At 39.8% G+C, this 20,058-nt stretch overlaps 1 protein-coding gene across 1 annotated transcript; it reads right to left on the bottom strand.

The window, feature by feature from the left end:
- Nucleotides 1-1,727: 1,727 nt before the first annotated feature.
- Nucleotides 1,728-19,634, bottom strand: LOC136746593 (exophilin-5). The gene is made up of 7 exons (XM_066699186.1): nucleotides 19,355-19,634; nucleotides 18,643-19,076; nucleotides 15,322-15,479; nucleotides 12,787-12,946; nucleotides 10,759-10,813; nucleotides 9,333-9,456; nucleotides 1,728-8,845 (listed from the first exon to the last, which is right to left on the bottom strand). Exons 2-7 carry the CDS (start codon nucleotides 18,759-18,761, stop codon nucleotides 3,552-3,554), a joined length of 5,910 nt encoding a protein of 1,969 aa, XP_066555283.1. The 5' UTR covers nucleotides 18,762-19,076; nucleotides 19,355-19,634; the 3' UTR covers nucleotides 1,728-3,551.
- Nucleotides 19,635-20,058: the final 424 nt, after the last annotated feature.

Below are 20,058 nucleotides of genomic sequence, written 5' to 3'. Positions count from 1 at the left end.
AATGCCACGGCCTACCTGAGCATTGTTTCTGACCATGTCCATCCCTTTATGACCACCATGTACCCATCCTCTGATGGCTCCTTCCAGCAGGATAATGCACCATGTCACAAAGGTCGAATCATTTCAAATTGGTTTCTTGAACATGACAATGACTTCACTGTACTAAACTGGCCCCCACAGTCACCAGATCTCAACCCAATAGAGCATCTTTGGGATGTGGTGGAACGGGAGCTTCGTGCCCTGGATGTGCATCCCACAAATCTCCATCAACTGCAAGATGCTATCCTATCAATATGGGCCAACATTTCTAAAGAATGCTTTCAGCACCTTGTTGAATCAATGCCACGTAGAATTAAGGCAGTTCTGAAGGCGAAAGGGGGTCAAACACAGTATTAGTATGGTGTTCCTAATAATCCTTTAGGTGAGTGTACTTCAGTCAGTGTAAAGTATTTCTAAATAATACGATGGATTTATTATAACCCAGTATTACAGGTGGATTATAAACCATGTTAATGCAAATAACAAAATTTAGCCGGATTTAACTGTAATAATATTTATTTATATGTAGCACAGAATCATGATCTTAAAATGTTCTCTACCCCTTCCTTCTATCCCACAAATAATGATGAGCACTGGTTTGAGATATATATATATATTCAAACTTGGACATATTATGGGTACGACATTGTGCTTTTAAAGGTTCTGGATAAGTACTTATCAATAATTTTCTCCTTCATCAGTAGGTTACAGTTTCAAGGCAGAATAAACTAACTCTCTTCTCATGAAGACTGCAGCAATTCTCCAGCTGGTCGTGGTTGTCCTGACACAGCTTGCAACCTTGTGCAAATTCATAACTGTGCCAGTGCGTGTGATGAGGTTATGGGTACTTATTTCAAACTGCTGCAGTTCAGAAATAATGATTTTATTAGACCTTTTTGTTGAATTGCAAGTGAATATTAGACAAAAATGTTTCAGCGTCTTTACAAGAGCAAACATGTAGGGTGTTTATTATGCTGGATAATTATTGTCAATGATAATTACACATGTAGGTAAGGCTTGTGCTGTTTCCCTCCCTCCTGTGATCACACCCAATAGCTTAATGCATTGAAGTACAATAAGAGTTAAATCAGGAGATCTCATCTGTGATTACTGCAGGGTGTGTTGGACCTTTGTCGAGACCTGAAAGACGCTAGGTTCAATGTTTGAAATAATAAGAACAATAAAAAGGTTTTTGCTTTAGTCAAGTTAAAATATGCTTTGTTTGTTTTGTAACTATTTACATTATCTAAACCCTGGAGCCTTCCAAAAGCTAAAGGCCCAGAATACGCAGACGTTTCAAGGCTTTTATCTGGACAAAATGATTTCAATGTTACTTTTTAATGTCTGGTTGTTTTTGCCAACTGAAAGAATAAGTACATAAGTCATCTGAAGTGCTTCACCAATTACAAGGACATAAAAAAAAAACATTGTTTGCCTCAGTCTATGCTGCAGTGAATGATGAAGACCTAATAATTAATCTAATACAGTTTTGTGTGTGCGTGTGAAAATAAAGTAATTTTAAGTTCTATGACACTAAATTAACTATAGCTGACACTTTTTAGAGTCCATTTAATAAATAATCTAGCAAACAAATATGTTAAAACCTGGAGTATCACCTAGTGAGAGCCCACAAAGTAGTACTCTAAAGTGGAAGAGACAAGTAAACAAAAACTCATAATATAATAAAATAATAGTTAAAGACCATCCCTTTAATTTGAACAAAAAATGGTAATTGGGAAAACGTGACATTTTACCAATATTTAACCATTTAAATGTACATACCATTTCATTAAATGTACGCATTTTACATAAATAATTTATTTACAAAATCTACTGTTATCTGGTGTTTATCCCATTATGAAAATAATTGTAAACTGTACACTTGGTATATAAAGCTATTACATTGTATTAACATATAAACAGCTTTACTTAAAACAGTAAAAATAAATGAATACATTGAATTAAAAAAAAACTTTAAATAAAAAAAATAACAAATATATGCTGACAATACATACATACATACATATACACAGATATAAGTATCCTCAAGCAGCAGTAAACCTCGTTGTAAAAAACATATTTAGCAGTCAAAAGTAATTACAATCATCAATCGTGTTTTGTGCTCATTATTACATTTTACATTTAAATCTAGGCATTTATAAAATCTTGCACATTTGGAAATCAATATTTTCATAATCGGTATTCATTTAACTGAATCAAGAGTCTGTGATTTGAATTTGAAATGCCATAGCAGCAATATTTTTTCAATATAAATGCTCAATTAATGTATGCTGAAAATACCATGAAAATCGAAAGTTATTCTTTAATCTCGATTTGTGTAAGTTACCTTTGCAAGTCCTACAAACTAATTAAAAGAGCATATTTTACTTTCATTTACCCCCCTTCAAATTTCTAATATTTAGGTTATATTAAAAGCTTTTCCAATTGTTATATGAGAAGCATATGTTATACAGTGAAACTGTTCTCCCTTATTTCTCGAAGTGGAGATTCCTGTAAACATAATGAGAGCCAGGGTCTAGGTTACATGGCAAGTTCAAGTCATCATTTTTTTGTTGTTTATAAACACTATGAAGGGGATCTTTGTTAGGATGTTTGTGTTTGTAATGCATGCAGATATCAGTCAGATAGAAACAAAACACGAATCGAATAATTAAATCATGAAAAATCTCCCATAAAAATTATGTACCCTGTTTGCAATGCCCAACCCCAAACTGAATATGACAGATTTATTAATAGCATTAAAACCAAATCCAAATTTCAGCTATTGGTCATTGTTTTTTTTCCTGCTCCATGGCACTTTCTGAATTTAGTTGGTTGGGTGTTTGAATCACTTGTAACTATAGATGGAAGATGTTTTGAAGTTAGAAGTTAGATCATTTATTTTCTCAGTATATATTATACAATGAATCATAATTTTGAAATGCCTAGGAAAAACTGGTTTCTATTTGTATTATCTGACTGAATTTATTAAAAAATATAAGATTAAGCATGTCTGGAAGAGTGTCTGAAGTCTTCAGCATTAATGCAAGGGGAGTCTGTTTGAAATAGTCTGCCAAAAAGCTTCCTATTATATTTTTGTGCTTAAAACAGAGCATGAGGACTTATTTGTACTGAATTTTTAATGAATGGTTTGGTTTTATTTTTGTAACCACAACTATCATTAATATAGTATAATTCCAGGGTGCGTTCCACTGAAATGAATGGAGGCAGATACAGGTTGTGACTTTCAAAGAAGACTCTTTGAGCTCGGACTGAGATTTTCTCAGATAGTTCCAATATACCGAAACTATATAAACACCCAAGTCCTGGAAAAAGTCCCAAGGTGTGTGTATGAAATAAAATAATAAAAATAAAATGAAGATTCCACAAGAGCTAAAGACCATTATGACCAGAACCCACATTTCACCTCACATATATCATCTTTCTATTCCAAGAAAATAAAGTAGTCTTTAAAAAATAAAAAGCAAACAAACCATAGTCCATTAATGGATTTACAGTTCTGATTCTTTGGCGGGTCCATCAATGTTCGGGTAGTACTCGTCGTCCGTGGTGGTGTCGGAGTCAGACTCCTCGAAGGTTGATTGGCTGCCTCTGTAGCCCCGAGAGGCCAGAGGCCCGAGAGGAGACAGGCTCTCCATGGAGGTGAAGCTACTGGTGGAAGAAGTGCTAAGCAGCCTTGATGTGGGACTCTGAGAAGAGGGAGACTCTTCATCCTTGTAGGAATGAAGGTTCTCAAGGCAGCCTGGCTTCCATAGCCTACCCACGGTCAGGGATTTCTTAATCTGGTCCAAATACAAAGCTTGCTGCTCTGCGTTGTATATGGAAGTGTCGGGAGGCTTCACTTTGTACCCATTGCTGGTCTTAAGAAGAGTTTTACCTTTGCCTGTCTTGTCACTCTCTGCTAGACTTTGGTCTGGTTCGCAGGTAAGCACCTCAGAGCGTGTCCTGGTCAGAGTGCTGTGCTTGTCAGCGCTTGTGATTTTAGGGCCTGTGGATATCCGGTCAAACCCAGAAGGCCGGCTGCTCTGGAAACTGTTTACAGAATAGGACCGGCCATGTTTCAGGCCGTAATCGGCAGACGAGTAACATTCAGCAACGGCATTCATGCTTTTTGCGTTGGTGAGCGTTTCACCAGCGGCCCTCTCTGTATCCTCAGAAAACGAGACAGTCTTCTTCCTGCTGGGCTGCCCTGATGATTTCCTATTACTGTAAAAGACTTCGTTATTATTTTCCAAATCTTCTGGATCATAGTTCAACCTGTATTTGCTGAATCTTGCTCCAGAAGAGGACTTTTTGCATCCAGGTATTGTACCATAACTGTAAGCCTGATTTTGAATTGGTTTGTAGTCCTCAGCTGGGGAGGACTGGCTCCTATTAACATTTTTCAGTTTTTCTGAACCACTGACATTTTCATAAGTTTTGAACTGCATGTCCTCAGGTTCACTGTTCTTTCCTGGTGGACATAACCATTGGATGTCAGAATACTGCAGTCTGTAATTGTTATTTGCCAGCTTGTTTTCATTGTTGGAGGGCTTTAATACCACCCTGATCACTTCCTCAATGGTCTCCACATTCTCGTGGGTTTCAGAACTTTGTGTGGAGCTGGTTTGGGAGCCCTCATCCATCTTCTTGCTCTTTTTCCTTGTTGTAAGTATCTCGTCTTCAACCCACTTGGCACTGAAAGTCAACTTTGTACGGTGCACCACTTGTTCAACTTTACTGCCTTTCTTTAAGACAGTATCATTGCCGGTTCTGTCAGAAGAAGAAAGGTGGCAAGACACTTGCTGCTTGTCCACACTGGAGCTGGGTGGGCTGCCTTTTTCTTGAATCCTCCTAATTGGTAACCGATTTCTGTTCATGACTTGTTTCTTCTGTGGGAGATCCAGGGTAGAACTTTCAGACATCTTTATACAATCATTTGGCACAGCTGGGCTGACCTTACTTACAATCTTTCCTTTGTCTCTGAAAATGTATTGTCTGGTTAGTGGGGTATGATCTACAGTATTCTGTAGCTTTGTACTGCCAACTGTATTTATTTCCCTGGTTGCAGTTGGCAAAACATCGCTATTGTCCACATATGTATTGTTGTAACTGTTTCCAGGAAATGTATTACAAACTGATTGCCTTTGAGGAACTTGAAAGTTTTCAGGTGACATGTTTTGTGAGGTGTCTCTTTTGTAACTGGGGGAGTACCTTTCCTCATACATCCTTTGATCAGTTACAGTATTTGTATCCGTAATGTGGCCCTGCAGATTCGGTTTCAAAAGTGCAGGTTGTTCTGGGAAAATGGTGCAATTTGTCCCAGTTGTTTCCCATTTCATTACTTTGTCACTTTCACTTTGTTTTGCAGAGTGCTTGGGGGACAGGTTATGTTGCATTGCTATACTATGAATCCTTTCAGACGTAGACCTTAGTCTGGCATCAGTGAGAGGACTATGGAGGATGCAAGTTGGGCTGTTGTCTTCCATCTCCTGGTACAAGTTATATGACTTGGCTCTTCTGTGATGATTGTGGAGGGGTGACAGCTGCTCAGAGTCACTGCTGTGGGATGGTCTGGCAGAGCTGTTGGTGGATGCTTGGCTCAGTCTTCTCCTGTATCTGCTGGGTGATCCTGGAGACAGGGACTGAGGGGAGTGGTCAGGAACATCTAAGGAGTGGCTCTGAATCTTGTCTTTTGGTGAGCTGATGTCATTTTGGAAATCAAAGACAAAGTGTGAGCTGGGATGGCTGTTAATGATGTTGCGCCTGTATGCAAACCTCCTGTCATCAGAACTGGGTGTAGAAGGCATGGAGTGGCCATCACCCTTCGACTCCTGATCCAAAAATGATCTCGCTGGCGATGTTGGTTGGGCTGGGCTGACGTGTTGCGGGGACAAATAAGTCCTTGGACTGTCCCCACTGTGGGGGAATCTGGATGGTGATGCAGGAGTACTAGACAGACCAGGACTTGGGGACCATTGGGACCGGTTTCTCTGAACAGCAGGAGAATAAGCTTCCATAGGGCTTTGAGTTGAGACTGTGTAGGTCTTAACATCATTTGGAGAACTCTCTTTATCAGATGAATGGCGCATATAGCTTGTAGGAGATCTTTCCGACATGTAATGCTTCTTCCTAGCAAGGCAGAGCTGATGGGGGTGGCTGTCAGGGCTGTTACTTTCTGGACCTTGCTGTGCTGTGTACATGTTGTCAGTCTTGGCCTGGTTTTGTGGTGGGGGGCTGAAGCTGGGGTTAATGGACAGGGTCTTGGTCCTTGAAATCTCTTCTCTTGAAGTTTCCCCATAGTTATGAAAAAGGTCTCCCTTGCTGTTTCTCAATGGGGAGGTTGGAGTTTTCCCTTCAGTGCTAGGGGACGTTGTATGGTAGGGACCTTTTTTAACTCTGCGTGGCTCAGCCAAGTTAATTTTTGGAGTGCTTGTGTAGGGTGTGCCATACGTGGGAGAACTCTTCTCATTGTGACCAGAAGGGATGCTGCTAGAGAAAATGGTTACAGAGTTATATCTCCTCATTGGAAATAAAGGGCTTGTTAATGACTTTGGACTCATAGGGGAAACTAATCCCAAGGCGCTCTGTGGATTATCCTGTGAAATCCTTTGGTACTGGAATCTCTCTTGTGCAGGATATTGTTTTTGATGGGAGACAACTGGTGATGTGACCGGTGACCTGCTGTTCAATTTTGCAGAGGCAACATCAGAAATGGGGCTCTTTACTGTTGTCCGTTCACTGTCCACAAGCCAGCTCACTCCTTTACTATTTCCATTCCCAAATGGTTGAGAAACGTTTTGATGACCTAGAGATCTTTTCCTGTCCATGCTATTGTATCCATAAAAAGACTCTCCATCTGCGTGCGATTGCTTCTTAAGAATGAAACGAGGTTGAGAAATGGCATTCCTGTGAACATGTGGCCCAGAGAAATCCTCACTGTATGCACGATTGAAACCAAAAAGATCTCTCTTTTCTTTATCTTCCAGCAGTCCCCTCATGCCCCCTGTGTAGTATCTGCATACATCTGAAGCCACTGAGGACATCTTGGCAATTACAGAGTTAAAGCCATCCTCAGGGCTATTGTCTTGCTCATTGCCTTGCGGTTGTGAATGCAGATCGTTTAGTGATCGACTCCTCTTTAACTCTGAAGCACCAATCACGGGAGGCCACGATTCGCTGCTTGACACAGGAGTGCTCTCCTCTTCCTCAGGCTTTACAGGTTCGCTCTCCTCTTCCTCTGCCTCTACAGGAGTGCTCTCCTCTGCCTCTACAGTGGCACTCTCCTCTTCCTGAGCCTCTACAGGTGCGCTCTCCTCTTCCTCTGCCTCTACAGGTGTGCTCTCCTCTTCCTCAGGCTCTACAGGTGCGCTCTCCTCTTCCTCAGGCTCTACAGGTGCGCTCTCCTCTTTCTGTGCCTCTACAGGTGCGCTCTCCTCTTTCTGTGCCTCTACAGGAGAGCTTTCCTCTTCCTCAGGCTCTACAGGTGTGCTCTCCTCTTCCTTAGGCTCTTCAGGTGCGCTCTCCTTTGCCTCAGGCTCTTCAGGTGCGCTCTCCTCTGCCTCAGGCTCTACAGGTGCGCTCTCCTCTTCCTGTGCCTCTACAGGTGCGCTCTCCTCTTCCTGTGCCTCTACAGGTGCGCACTCCTCTTCCTGTGCCTCTACAGGTGCGCACTCCTCTTCCTCAGGCTCTACAGGTGTGCTCTCCTCTGCCTCAGGCTCTACAGGTGCGCTCTCCTCTGCCTCAGGCTCTACAGGTGCACTCTCCTCTTCCTTAGGCTCTACAGGTAGGCTCACCTCTTCCTCGGGCTCTACAGGAGCGTTCTCCTCTACCCGGGCCTCTAAAGGTCTGCTCTCCTCTTCCTGTGCCTCTACAGGTGCACTGTCCTCTTCCTCAGGCTCTACAGCTGCGATCTCCTCTTTCTGTGCCTCTACAGGAGAGCTTTTCTCTTCCTCAGGCTCTACAGGTGCACTCTCCTCTTCCTCAGGCTCTTCAGGAGCGCTCTCCTCTTCCTCAGGCTCTACAGGTGCGCTCTCCTCTTCCTCAGGCTCTACAGGTGCGCTCTCCTCTTCCTCAGGCTCTACAGGTGCGCTCTCCTCTGCCTCAGGCTCTACAGGTGCGCTCTCCTCTGCCTCAGGCTCTACAGGTGCGCTCTCCTCTGCCTCAGGCTCTACAGGTGCGCTCTCCTCTTCCTGTGCCTCTACAGGTGCGCACTCCTCTTCCTGTGCCTCTACAGGTGCGCACTCCTCTTCCTGTGCCTCTACAGGTGCGCACTCCTCTTCCTCAGGCTCTACAGGTGTGCTCTCCTCTGCCTCAGGCTCTACAGGTGCGCTCTCCTCTGCCTCAGGCTCTACAGGTGCGCACTCCTCTTCCTGTGCCTCTACAGGTGCGCTCTCCTCTTCCTGTGCCTCTACAGGTGCGCACTCCTCTTCCTGTGCCTCTACAGGTGCGCACTCCTCTTCCTGTGCCTCTACAGGAGAGCTTTCCTCTTCTTCAGGCTCTAGTGTTGGTGGCACTCTAGCTGCAGTAACTTTGCCATTTGGTGAACTGTTGTTCAGTTTATTCTCTGCATCTGCTATGTTTAGTGGACTTTCTGGCCAGTGAAGTGGTGTCGTGTGGCTGTCTTCTGGTGCTAATGAATGGTTCTGCTCCCTCCGTCTCAGCTGGGCTCTTGACCCCTCTCTGCCTTCTCCCTCTGTTTGCTGCTCCCCGAGTCTGGACTCTCTTGCCTGTTCTTCACATGTGGCTGTGTCCCCAGAGCTGTCTTGATCCTGTTTGGCGAGTTTGCTGTCTAGGTCACCTAAAACTTAAAAAAAAAAAAAAAAAAAAAAGGGATTATGACAAAGCAATGGCCTTTGTCTTTCTTAGACACGTGTTCTTGATTACTGGTGAGCAGAGTGAATAAAGCTGCTGCTGAATAAATCTGTGGGTACTCAGTAGTCTTGTTTTGTTTTCATAATGGTTACCCAAGCAGCTATTACATCCTTGTTTATAAACAGAAACAAAACTGAGTCACCCTTTTTAATAATAATAATAAAATGGTAAATAATTAGGAGTGTTTTAGAAATTTAAAAAAAATGTTTTGATTAAGCTTCCTGTCTTGTTTTGCAAAACTAACATGCTGTGAGTTAATAAAAAGGTCTACTGAGTATTAGTTTTAAAGCCTCAATGAAGTCACCCTCTTACGGTGAACACACACTTCCTAGAAAAAACTTTAACCGCAATAACAGCTCTGAAGTTTGAGCTCAGATACTTGGCAATTACCACTTTATAGTACAGGAGCCAACACTTACCAGCAAATATGTCCTCTTGAACATCAGCAGAATCTCTGTTCTTGCTGACAGACCAGTGGTGAGTTTCTCTTTTACTGGTTTGTTTGCTTTCCTCATCATGTGTGCCTTCACCATTTGTCTGCTCCTGTTTAAAATAGAAATATAAAATCATTTCCAGTCCATCACACCGCCCCTTGCACAAAGAAGACAGACGTCTCAATTCGTGCTTCAAAAAAATCTATTTTACACAAACCCTACATCAACAGACTGTCAAACACTCAGGATAAACTGCCCAAGGACACTAAACACTTCATAGAAAGACTGAACAGACCTTTCATTGTGAAGTTTAGAGCAAGCCATCTACTGTATGCCCTCTGGTGTTGTCATCATTTCGTGTACAGCAATGTCCATTATACCGTGTGTGTCAATGCACAAAACTTTCTTTATATGGGCATCTGAATTCTGTGTAAACTCACCAAGTTTTATCTGCTTCAATTTTTTTAATTTCAAGACTTCCATTTTCCTTATTAATTATTCCATGAGTTTTATCATTATATTTAGTGCTAAATCATTAACGTGACAAACAAATAGCCTTGTGTCATCACATATGACTTGTGAAAAATGTAAGGATATAAATCAAGATTAGAACACATCAAGGTCTGCTTTTTATTACACATTTAATGTTTTTGACAATGTAGTGTTGAGCAATTAAAACAACCGTTCCAATAGCCATAGGCCAAAGTATAAACCAAAAAGGATATGTGTGTGATGTGTATACATACACATACAGTTAACTATTCAAGTTTTGTGTTTTTACTTTTGTTAGATGCTTAATCATCTTATAGTTAAATCTATTGCATGGAAGATTCTTGCAAATCCTGTCTTGGTAGTCTTTGCATATACGTATTGTATGAATAATAGAAGCATTAATCCAGTCACACAGCTTTACTGGTAAATGGAGAACATGTGCAGCACATTGAACTTGAAGCAATATAAAGATATGTATTTAAACTAGAATCCATCTGAAAAGCCAATGGACTAATTTGTAATATGAAATTCTGCATTTGTGAAAAATGCTTCTCAGTAAAACAATTTTTGAAAATAAATTAAGCACAAAGATTTATCGGATGTATTTAGGTTGAAAGATATTTGGGTGTGGCACACATAGCTGTTGTTTACCAAGAACCACAAACCTAATGTTACTTCATTCCCATTACAATGTTAGTTTATCCTCTTAGCTAAGGAAGACCACTTTATTCTCCAAAAATCTATATTTTCAGAGTGCTCGTCACACAACAAGAGGTTTTATAAATAACTGCATGATCAAAGATTTCAAAATTAGCCAATACAATCTGTTAAATCACTTTCATTTCAAATCTGTCAAACTAAAAATTGTAAATAACTAAACATGAATCATACACTATGCAATCAGACCTCCAGTACTTACATCAGCTTGCTCTTCAGCTGCACAACTGTTTCTTACTGCATCCTGAACAGTGTTGCTAAAAAAGCAATTATAAATGAACAGTTATAATTGAATCAGCTCAATCGATTAATCTGCTGTCCATTTATTTATGAACTGAAATAATTCATTTTAATTGACAATTTATGGAACTGACACGGACATCAACATTTTGAGTTTGGAATTCAAAGTCATCAGTATTTTCACAATTTAAGTAAAATGCTCAATCTGTATAGAATTTAAGCTTTTAGTTGTTCTTTAAATATTGTCCAGAAACTAAATGTTTAACAGGATCATAAAATCAGTAGAAAACAGAATGGAACTACAAGTTAACCATATAATTTAATTTGGTCTGTTAATGGCTAACTTTTACAGTGTAAAAAGAACACTAAAATTAACAGTGCAGAACCGCAGACATTTTCAGCAGTGGATTATTCTGTCAACGTAACATTGCACAATTATTTGTGATCTGTTAACTTTTTCTACTTCAATAAAACACACAGACACAGGTTGATAGAATCCCATCTCTGCACTAAATGGTTATTAGTTTGCCCATTAGTCTAAACAGCATGGATTGTCTAGACTCCCCAGAAATACAAGCTTGGCAGCATTCCATTCCATTGCTTATTATTTCAACAGCACACTACTTCTGATGAAAGATTAAGGTATTTTTTTTTTTTTTGCAAGGATAAAAAAAAGTATGTGGTGCGAAACACGTCACCTCATAGAAAAAGGTGAAGCTGCATCTCTACATCCCAAACTATAGCAAATTATGAGCTTTTACAGTGGCGCAGTACCGCAGATCCCAGGTGTGACACCAGGTGTAAGCAGTGATCTTATCATGAATTAATGAAGTCAAAGTTTTGCACCAGACAATGAGTGGCTTATCAAATCTGAAGCAGACTGGTGCCCAATCAGACCTAACTGATTCCTGATGATACCCTCTGTACTCTGTTAATGGAAAGAGTTTATTGAAACAAATCGTGATGATCAAGTTCAGAAATGAGACAGTTGGGACTGATGTTGTTCATACTCTGTTTAGTTATCTACTAGAAACTTGGAAAACTTTAATTGGTAAAGTACTTACCTCAAAAGAAAAACACTTAAAAGTGTTTCCAACTCCCATGGTAAAGTTCAATTAATAAGTAGCAGAGACAAGTGTGTCAGCTACTCATTTAGGTCCTTTACAATGATGAACTGTTCAATTAAAGTGAAAACACTAGGTATCCCATTCAAAAATATATATTTAGACCATACATTACAACGCATTTCAACACTTTTGTCAGGCCACAGACTAATGTTTAGTGACACACTGGTCTCAACTATTTATTTAGTAGACTTTACCATGTTAGGTGGAGACACTTAAATATATATATATATATATATATATATATATATATATATATATATATATATATATATATATATATATTACATACATATACGCACACACACACACCCTTCAGGTTGCTGAACTTCCATGTAGTGAGTTTAGGAGATGATTTCAAACACTATAGTTAATTGCAGTAAACAATGAAAGGAAGGTGTGGATCTTGTGTGAGTATGAAGTTGCCCTTCTGTTCTCAGACTTTGTCCATGTTGTGTAATCATTCCTCTGACGTGATTAAGCACAGATGGGTTTATAGTAACAGCAACCACAAACACTACTGGGACAGCTGCCTGTGGGACTGTAGCTCTGCAGACACTGCAGAAACTTTCCAGGGGGCATTTGGTTTGCTTGCAGCAACAAGTAACTCCCTGTGTCTGAGAAGGCTAACTTCTCAGACCTTTATATGCGCTTACTGCTGTCTATATATCCTCATCAGTATTGCAATGGTTTATAAATGCCATTGGTTTTACCTTCAGCCATTCAGAAAGAGGACCATAGTTCTGTCTAGCTTCGTAGGTAATAATTTAATGTTTAATGGATCAAGGTTACCACATTTTAGCACCGACTTAACTAGTAGTAGAGGGGAAGAGGAAGCAGGGACTCTGCAGCCATGTTTGGCTTACCTATGTTCTTTCTGGTTTTCTTGGGCGATACGCTTCCGTGAGCTTTTTAAGTTGAATAATGAAGTCAGTCGATTTCGGAAGGAGCTGCCATTGGGATTAGCACCAACACTCGCTTCATCGTTGTGTGTTCCTAAACTTGTTGTTTTTCCAAATTTAAGCTCTGGAAAAGTAAAACAAATACAAATTAAGCCCCACTCAATATCAGTCACAAACACCTTCATTTATGTCACATTTGTGAGGAAGTAGTAGTCATACTTGATACGTATGTTTTGAATTTCCTGGGAAATCGCTTCTTTACCAGAATTATTACCTTACCAGGTGTATGTGTGTACTCAAGAACAGTAGCTTGGATTGATTCATATTTTCACTCATTTGCCAAGAAAGTGATACACTTTGCTGTCTATATCAGTTAAGGCATTGCCCTGCCAGGTGGCACAGACAGATATTATGTCTCTGGATTTATTTATATGCTTTTTGAATATAAAATAATTCCTATGAGGACTTGGTAAAGTTCTGGCCAATGTAATTTTTAACACGTCTCAATTATATATTATATATGTACTATTTGAAATACAGATCTGAAACAACAAGACATATACAACAAACGGCACACAGTGTCAAGAAATAATCAGTAAAAACAATCATCCATGCTAGCCACTCATTACAGGTCTGCAACATGCCACACTTGCACACAAACACACACCTACACATACTCCAGCTCTCAATAAACCTTCTGAAACTTTGTTAACTAAAATATGCTTTGAGGCTTCTCAGTTGAACTACATAAAGGCCATTTCAAAATGTGTGTTTGACATTGTCTGAAAACAAACCCTTAAGTATTCACACATGAAAACCCCTGTGTTCACTATCTAAAGTGTTGCCAACTGTTTTAACTGGCACAGTATCCAGCTGTCCAAAAGCTCATACTGCTTTTAATTAAGGGGGAACGACAAAAAACAAAGCTTCTTCAAGATATTGCTACCATGCACCATTAGTGACCTTTGCACTTGCATATTACTACAGCCTAGACAAAAATTATTTACCCAGAAATCTTTCTGTCCACCACCTCTGATCAATATTTGCTCTAGAGGAGCTGAGGGAATACTGACGGAGCCCTTCATATCACACGTGCACATTCCATGCTGTCATTAATTCACATGTTAGCTGAAAGACCAGGACATGTCATTTAAACTCTGCTTTAGGACTGGCAGCATGAAATTCCAAAAGGACACAAAACCAATTGAGATTAACTGGGCTTGGAACAAAAAGCATGGTGCCAACAACTGGGCCTTCTAGTAGTTACATTCACATTAATGGCAATGGATAACATATTCAAAAAGGGAAATATACAACACTGCTAAAATAGTCCCATCCAGCTTAACATTACTGAAGCATGATTGAAAGCTGCAACCCTATTGCATGGATGCTAGCAGTCCCAATCAATTAATGTCTATAATGGGCACGACATGTCTGTTAGTAGCGGAAAGACAGGAATCCCTGGAGCCTAGGGTGAGCTCCTCACTGCTCAATACACATTCCACCTGAATATCCGATTGCTCAGTCAAGCATTTTTAATTTCTGAAGAATAAGCTTTTCTCTTGCATTGTTTGAAAGAATATATGCAGAAGTCAGCAATATCCACTGCACTCCACTTCTAAAGTCACAGCCCCGTTCACCATGCGATGAGTGAATCAGGACTGTGAACATCAAAATGTCATAAGCAGAGATATAGCTCCTCAGAGACTTATTTAGAATGGATCTTGTGTTTTTTTAGCCAGTTATCGGGCTCTGAGAAGACTCTCTGACACTGGTTACAGATTCTGTCTGCTGTTGATGTCTCATGGGAAGACTATACTATTTTAGATTGTTCGCATATTTCAGCACACAGTCCTAAGGCATTTTGTCACAACTTTGCAAGATTTATACATATTTCATCTGCCACTTTGCACTGGTTCAACCACAACCTTCAGCAGGCAGTGTGCTTTTGCTACTGGTCTGAGGCTTAGAAAGATAGACCTGCATACACAACAAAAATACAAAAAACAACATTCAGGTCAGAAGCGTGGACAAAACTGCCCAATCACAGCTGAGAAAACAGCCTCAGAAACTACAGTAATTGCTATTGTGCCGGGTTAGCTTTGAAGAACAAGCACTTCATCTTAAATAGATCTAAACACACACACACACACACACACACACACACACACACACAAATTCTGTTTCTGGGCTGGCATCCATGCCTCTGCTATCTAACATTACACAATAATATGATTAATAGTCCCAAGTGAAAACACTTAGTTGCAACACCCTTGTTTTTTGGGGCAAGTGTCAATTCATGTTGCATCTTACTTTTCCATTTCCATTTTGAAACTCTATACAGGTGTTCCTCGTTATCTCTTCTCAAGCATGACGTTTCCTTACATACCACCACAGTATCTTTCAAGCTTCAGATTTACTCTCTAAAGACCACTGCTTTCAAAATCCAACACGAGTTGTACTTCTCTCTGCTAGCGTCGCTTGTCTGTGAACACTCACCCGGTCGGACTTTCTTCTTAACTTTGACAGTGAGAGACTGCTGTAGGACAGCATTCACACTGGACTCATTTTTGTACTTGTTCCTCTGTATATCCTCAAACCACTGTCCAGTTACTCCCTTCAGCCACGTCAGGTCTTTTCTTGCATGCTGAAGTCGCCTTTATCAAAGGGAAAAAGGAAAATTACTACAAATACATGTGTTGTGCACATACTGTTGGTAGTAAAACGAATAATAATAATAATAATAATAATAATAATAATAATAATAATAATAATGAGGGCGTCCAGGGCCACATGCTCTCTGTTCTTCTATAGTCAAACTTTTTACAGCTCCACACCATTGAGCTGTGATATCTTGAGCTAAATTCAATCTATAACCATCCATTTACCTTACATACACATGATCTACTCTACAATGTAAAAAATGTAATCAAATATTATTTTACAAATTACTAGTCTATAACTTAGATAAAGCACTCTCCAAAATGGAAACATCAGCAATATTTAGGAAATACATGCATTATATTTATGTTAATGACGTTTCCTAACATCAATACACATATACAAACATAAATGCAATCAGCAAACGTTTCCAGTGATAGAACCAGTCTGCCAACCCTTCTCTTAAAAGTTTGGTACCTTAGTACATTGTGTGAAGACGTCAACTTAAATAACAAACACTACACCCATGCTACAATAACAAAGGGAGGCAAATGTATTAAAAGATTTTGATTACTTCAGGGTTAGATTCTTTCACAGCTGGATCAGTGAGAACAACAAGCCAAGACACGTCTCTACAGAATTGACTTTGAAATGTACCTTAAATGCTAATTTAAGCCAAATCAAACACACATATGTTGGAAAAAATGATTAGACAGAAAATAGAGGAGCATCTCAATGAAAACCATATTCTTGGAGATAGTCAACATGGGTTTAGACGAGGCAGATCATGTCTTACTAATGTATTAAAATGTTTTGAACATGCAACTGCAGCTGTAGATCACGTGAAAGCATATGATATGATATACTTAGATTTTCAAAAAGCTTTTGATAAGGTTCCACACCAAAGACTGATCCTCAAATTGGAAGCTGTAGGCATTCAGGGTAATGTAAGTAGATGGATTATGAACTGGTTAATGTATAGGAAACAGAGGGTGTCGATTAGAGGAGTCACTTCTAACTGGAGTGAGGTTGTTAGTGGAGTTCCACAGGGATCAGTACTAGGGCCTTTGCTATTTCTAATCTATATTAATGATCTGGACTCTGGGATAGTTAGCAAACTTGTCAAATTTGCAGATGATTCTAAAATAGGTGGCTCAGCAGATACAATCTCGGCAGCACAGGCTATTCAAAGGGACTTAGATAATATTCAGTTGTGGACCGACACCTGGGAAATGAAATTCAATGTGGACAAGTGCAAGGTAATACATGCAGGTAACAAAAATGTCCACTATAATTACACTATGGGAGGAATAGAACTAGATGAAGTAATGCATGAGAAAGACCTAGGAGTCTATGTGGACTCCTCACTTTCTCCATCCAAACAATGTGGGGAAGCAATAAAAAAGGCAAACAGAGTGTTAGGGTATATTGTCAAAAGTGTAATGTTAAGACTGTACAATGCACTAGTTAGACCTCATCTGGATACTGTGTGCAGTTCTGGGCTCCACACTTCAAGAAAGATATCGCTGCTCTAGAGGCAGTTCAGAGGAGAGCAACCAGACTTATTCCAGGTCTGAAGGGAATGTTCTACTGAGAGACTGAGGACCTGAACCTTTTCACCCTGGAACAGAGGAGACTACGTGGGGACTTGATACAAGTCTTCAAAATCATGAAAGGCATCGACCACATCAAACCAGAGGAGCTTTTCCAGATCAGCAGGGACACACGCACCCGGGGACACAAATGGAAATTGGGCTTCAAGGCATTCAAAACGGAAAACAGGAGACACTTCTTTACACAGAGAGTCGTCACAATCTGGAATAAACTACCCAGCGATGTGGTAGAAGCTGAAAGTTTGGGAAAATCAAACGAGCACGATGTGTCGAATGGCCCCCTCTCGTTTGTAAACTTTCTAAACATCTTGTAGATGCTCTGAAGAGTTCCATATTTATTCATCTTTCCTTCCCTATTTTGATGATACAAAGGTAGGGGGACAAGACTCATTGTTTTAAAAAAAACTGCAAACAACAATATTATTATTATGATCGTCAACATAATTTTAGAAAATATATTGCCATTATGATGGGCATGTATATTTAATTAAACTGATGTGCATTCGATTTTTTTAATTATTGTTTTTGTTCTTAAAACCTGACCAAGTGCCATGTTCTTGCCATGTCAGGGCTCATTAAACAACTAAATTTAATTATGCCAATCTTAGAACCGGTTTCCAGAGGATCGGTTAAAGCTTGCATATGCATCATGAAAAGCCTGATTCAAAATAATTGTCAGACTACGTGTTCTTCATTTATGCTTGACAGTTCAAATTAATTGATTCTATGGAGTCAAGATCAAAAGCGGGTGGAAGGTTCCAGCGGGCATTTTATGCAACATTTTGGCAAGAATCCATAAAAGGGAACAACACAAGACAGTCGTTTCAAAAACCCTGACTTGGATGTATTCTGGTGCAGACTGTAAATGCAGTTCAATGGCCTGTCATAAATAAGAAAATAACTGCAATATACGTATATAGAACATATACCAAAGTAAACACCATATGCTGTAATACAACTCAATGTGCAGTAACTTGATTATGGGTGGATAAAGAAAGCTTATAATTGTATAGCCCTCTCCCTATGTAACAATGTATCACAATTTCATATAAACACAATATGTAACAAATCCATGTAAACTTTTCAAACATGGGCACAGATATGGATAACGCCAAACACTGTAGACGTTGACATAACCATTCACAATTGCACAGTAGAGGATATTAGGTCTAGTCTTGAATGTCCAGCCCAGTGCAAATCAAGCCCCTTCTGAAGATTTGACTTTTTAAGACCCAGTTGTCTTGGCAATAGTCCATGTGCCCGACCTTGGGACAGACAGACAGCGCAACTGCAATGAAATGGCATCTGACGCCAATGCATCTGCACCTCATGCCTTCACATTGGCTTCTTGTAAAAAAAACACACATCAAATCAATTCAGTGCAACATGTGTGTTTATTAACTCTGAATACTGGAACCAGCCTTCAGAAGAAAATGCCAAGTTCACTGTATGTAAAGTAGAAGCTAAATAGCACACGCAATGAATACAGCAATACACCAGCAACAAGCTTGCGATTGTGCGATAACCAGAGCGCTCCCCCACTCACCCGATCCTCTCCCTGTCGCAGGTTTTCAGCCGCTCGTCTCGCTTCAGCACTCCCAAGATCGAGTCTGCTTCTTCCTCGTTTAAGAAACCCAGATCCAAGTTTTTGGCGGCTGTTGTCATTATACCTGGGTGTTCTTGTTTTTCTTTTTTTTTTTTTACGCTGGTTTGCTCTTAACCCTTAATGCTCCGGTGCATTTTCCCATAGACAGGTTGCCAAAAACACTCCAAAAATGCGGTTTGGAATTAAGGCTGAAGCCTATCCCTCGATCGGCACAGTGCGTAAGCGTCCAATAACGCCTCCATCGCTGCAGGCGCACCTGAGCGCACCAAGCCTAGCCAGCCGAAATGGCACCACTGAGCACTGGCCGGTAGGTGTAGGCAGACCTATCTTTATCCTCTCTCTCTCAGGTCGACTTGGTCCTCCTTATTTTCTACCTAAATCAGAAAAATATGACATTGAAGTATTTGCATTATCTTCTCATCAATTTTAAGCAAAACGGGGCGTAAATTGTGTTTTGAGCTCTTATGCCTCGTTTGCGTATTGACTAGATATTATTATTATTATTATTATTATTATTATTATTATTATCGGTGAATGCAAGCCCTATTTCTGGTGGCTGGCCTATTCCCTTAATTATTATACTACTAATCTTTATAAACGGTTTATACAAGTTAAAAGTATATACATCAAAAAACATTGCATAATTACTTACCTGATGAACTGGTAATAACGGTTCCTTCCCAATTTCAATGCAAGTTGATTTCTGGCATGTTCCTGTTTCACCCAGTCGCTGGTGTAGCTAAATGTGAATTCAATCAAAATCAAACGGTCTCGTATTAAACAAAATGAAGAACTGCCTGGTAGCTTTCAGGTTCCTGAGCAAGAAGTATGTCAATCTTATCAGCTCCAGTTTTCCACTTTGTGTTTAACAGGTATGCTGCGCAAACATGGGTGTATCACAGTGACATTGCTCTCTTCTTGCCTGTGTTTGCTCATTAACTCCAACAAGATTTCTCATTTCAGTAAAAGTCACAGCTCGTTTCATTTTCTACTCTAAGGTTCATCCAGGTTATATATTAACTCGTTTGAAAGAATAATGGTGCAGTCATTAGTGGACGTGAAAAACAAGCATTTAAGGCAGTTGGAGTAATTCCAATTCTCATTATTACCGTGGGAAGTTGACTTTAAAGTTTTTTAAATTCAACATCAATAAGTGGTTTATCGAAATATAAACAATTAAAGAACCAAAAAAGGTATATCATGCGTGGCCCGACTACGCCATCTTGTGGGTACACAAGTAGTTGGGAACGAGTGTAAACACGTTTGATCTATAGCTGTACTTCTCATTGATTTTTGTTCAAACCATTTCTAAATTACTTCATTGAACCATTAATCGAACTCATCATTTGCCTAATC

The sequence above is a fragment of the Amia ocellicauda genome, chromosome 3, assembly GCF_036373705.1.
Source record: "Amia ocellicauda isolate fAmiCal2 chromosome 3, fAmiCal2.hap1, whole genome shotgun sequence".
NCBI classification, from domain to species: domain Eukaryota; kingdom Metazoa; phylum Chordata; class Actinopteri; order Amiiformes; family Amiidae; genus Amia; species Amia ocellicauda.
The sequence above is the reverse complement of the archived record's forward strand: the minus strand, read 5'-3'. Positions and strand labels throughout refer to the sequence as shown.